The sequence below is a fragment of the Aplysia californica genome, unplaced genomic scaffold (genome assembly GCF_000002075.1).
Source record: "Aplysia californica isolate F4 #8 unplaced genomic scaffold, AplCal3.0 scaffold00370, whole genome shotgun sequence".
In the NCBI taxonomy this organism is placed as follows: domain Eukaryota; kingdom Metazoa; phylum Mollusca; class Gastropoda; order Aplysiida; family Aplysiidae; genus Aplysia; species Aplysia californica.
Genome location: NW_004797640.1, coordinates 414,096 through 415,993, shown reverse-complemented (window position 1 = coordinate 415,993; position 1,898 = coordinate 414,096). Strand labels below are relative to the sequence as shown.

Sequence of the window (1,898 nt, the reverse complement as noted above, 5' to 3'; positions counted from 1 at the left end):
CACACACAGAAGTACTCACTCTGACCCCAAAGGTCATGGTCTTGCCCACAGTGCTGGGGTCTGTCCAGTCCCAGGTGACCCGGCTGTTGTGTGGCGAAGAGTAACGTCCAGTCAGGTACTCGTAGATGCTGGACTTGGAGGCGGGCAGGGCGTGGTAGCAGGCGCTGGGCACGTGCATTCCGGACAGTAGCATGGTCAACGAGGTCACCAGAATAATCAGGAAGAACGTGATCACTGTGAAAAGGTGAAATGGCATAGGTTTAATATAAAACGCCCCTATCAACACGCTGGGTTATTTAAGAGGAGGGACCTCCGAGTTTAACGTCCATCTCCGAAAGGACCGAGCCAAGTAGAAAATTCGTGTAAAGTGCCTTTCTCAAGGACACAACTTCAGACCAAGCTGAGGCTCGAACTCCCGAACCCGCATTCTCATGATCACGAGTATATATAGTGATCACTGTAAAGACATAAACCAGACCGATGTCATATCATACTTAATGAAAATGGCAAGGTTAAGAAGAGCTTCGTTCAGTTTTTAGTGTTAGTAAAAGTTTTATGGCATTTGTAATACAATATATATCATATACGTGCCGAAGATTAGAGGTGTTGCTTGAGAATAACATACGTCAAAAGAAAAAGTAAAAGAGAGATACTGCCGTTATACGTTTGAAAGAAAAGAAAGAGCAAACCTGACATAAGCAGATATGTTATGGAAGGTCTCCCCCCAGCCAATCTTTTCTTTGTAGTAATTGTATATTATACATACCCCCTCACCTACCCTCCGATCTCAGTAACAGTTTTCCGGCATTGCAACAATACGGTCATATAAGTGCGGAAGATTATAGGTGTTACAAGAGTAGAACAAAGGCAAAAAGAGAAGGAGGATAGAAAAGAAGGAGGATAGAAAAGAAGGAGGATAGAAAAGGAGGAGGATAGAAAAGGAGGAGGATAGAAAAGGAAGAGCAAACCACACCAGAGCGCCCACCAAACTCCCACGTTGATGGAAAAAGGCAAAGTTACTACAGGGTCAGTTCTACTTAAGGCAACCACATCCACATTTACATAACTGCGGTTATTTAGAGCAAGATAACAGCCAGACTGCAGATGTTATTTGTTTGTAGTGGAGAAGCATGTCGCAAGACGGATATGAATTCCATTAATTTATATGAATAAAGAAAAGGACGACAGATGCTTGATAGAAAAGAAGGAGCACCACGCCAGAGCACTCGCCAAACACCTGCTACTCTGCTACCCCCGATTCATTACAAAACACAAGCCTACAAAGCAAATAAATTCAATGCAAACGCGAGTACGATAGTAAAATCACAAGGTCTCAAACAGATAAAATATCATGGCACATTGCTTCATGACCTCGCCCCAACTAACCAAGATAAAAAAAACCCCCGGCAGTTTGTAGGGAAAGAACAACTCCCTTATCGACCGCACAATAAAAAATGTAACCGCAGAGAGGTGTTAACCAGAAGTGAAATACTGTCATTGATAAAATTTTCATTACCATGACTGTTGGCACCGGCAAACAAGACCACAACCAACTACAAATTAACAAGATAGATGAGGCAAGATAAGATGACAATTTATTGATCTCTATAAAGAGAAATTTGGTGCGGCACGGTGGATACATTATAATAATATACGTACACACGCTCGTCAAGACGGGTAGACCGACAGACACACACACACATACGCACACACACACACACACACATACACACACACTCTCTCTCTCACTCCCCCCGTACCCACACACGCCCTCTCTCTCTCTCTCTCTCTCTCTCTTTGTCCTTCACTCTCTGACACACACACACAGAGACAAACACACACACACATTCACACACACCACACATACACACACACACACACACGCATGCACGCACACA

At 43.7% G+C, this 1,898-nt stretch overlaps 1 protein-coding gene across 3 annotated transcripts in view; it reads right to left on the bottom strand.

Moving 5' to 3' along the window:
* LOC101856038 (apoptosis-resistant E3 ubiquitin protein ligase 1) overlaps window positions 1-1,898 on the bottom strand; it is a 92,360-nt gene that overhangs the window by 28,631 nt on the left and 61,831 nt on the right. For all 3 annotated transcript variants that reach the window (XM_005103385.3, XM_005103386.3, XM_035971070.1), the window contains one exon: window positions 20-234. In XM_005103385.3, coding sequence (XP_005103442.1) covers window positions 20-234 — 215 coding nt within the window. The remainder of the gene's footprint in view (window positions 1-19; window positions 235-1,898) is intronic.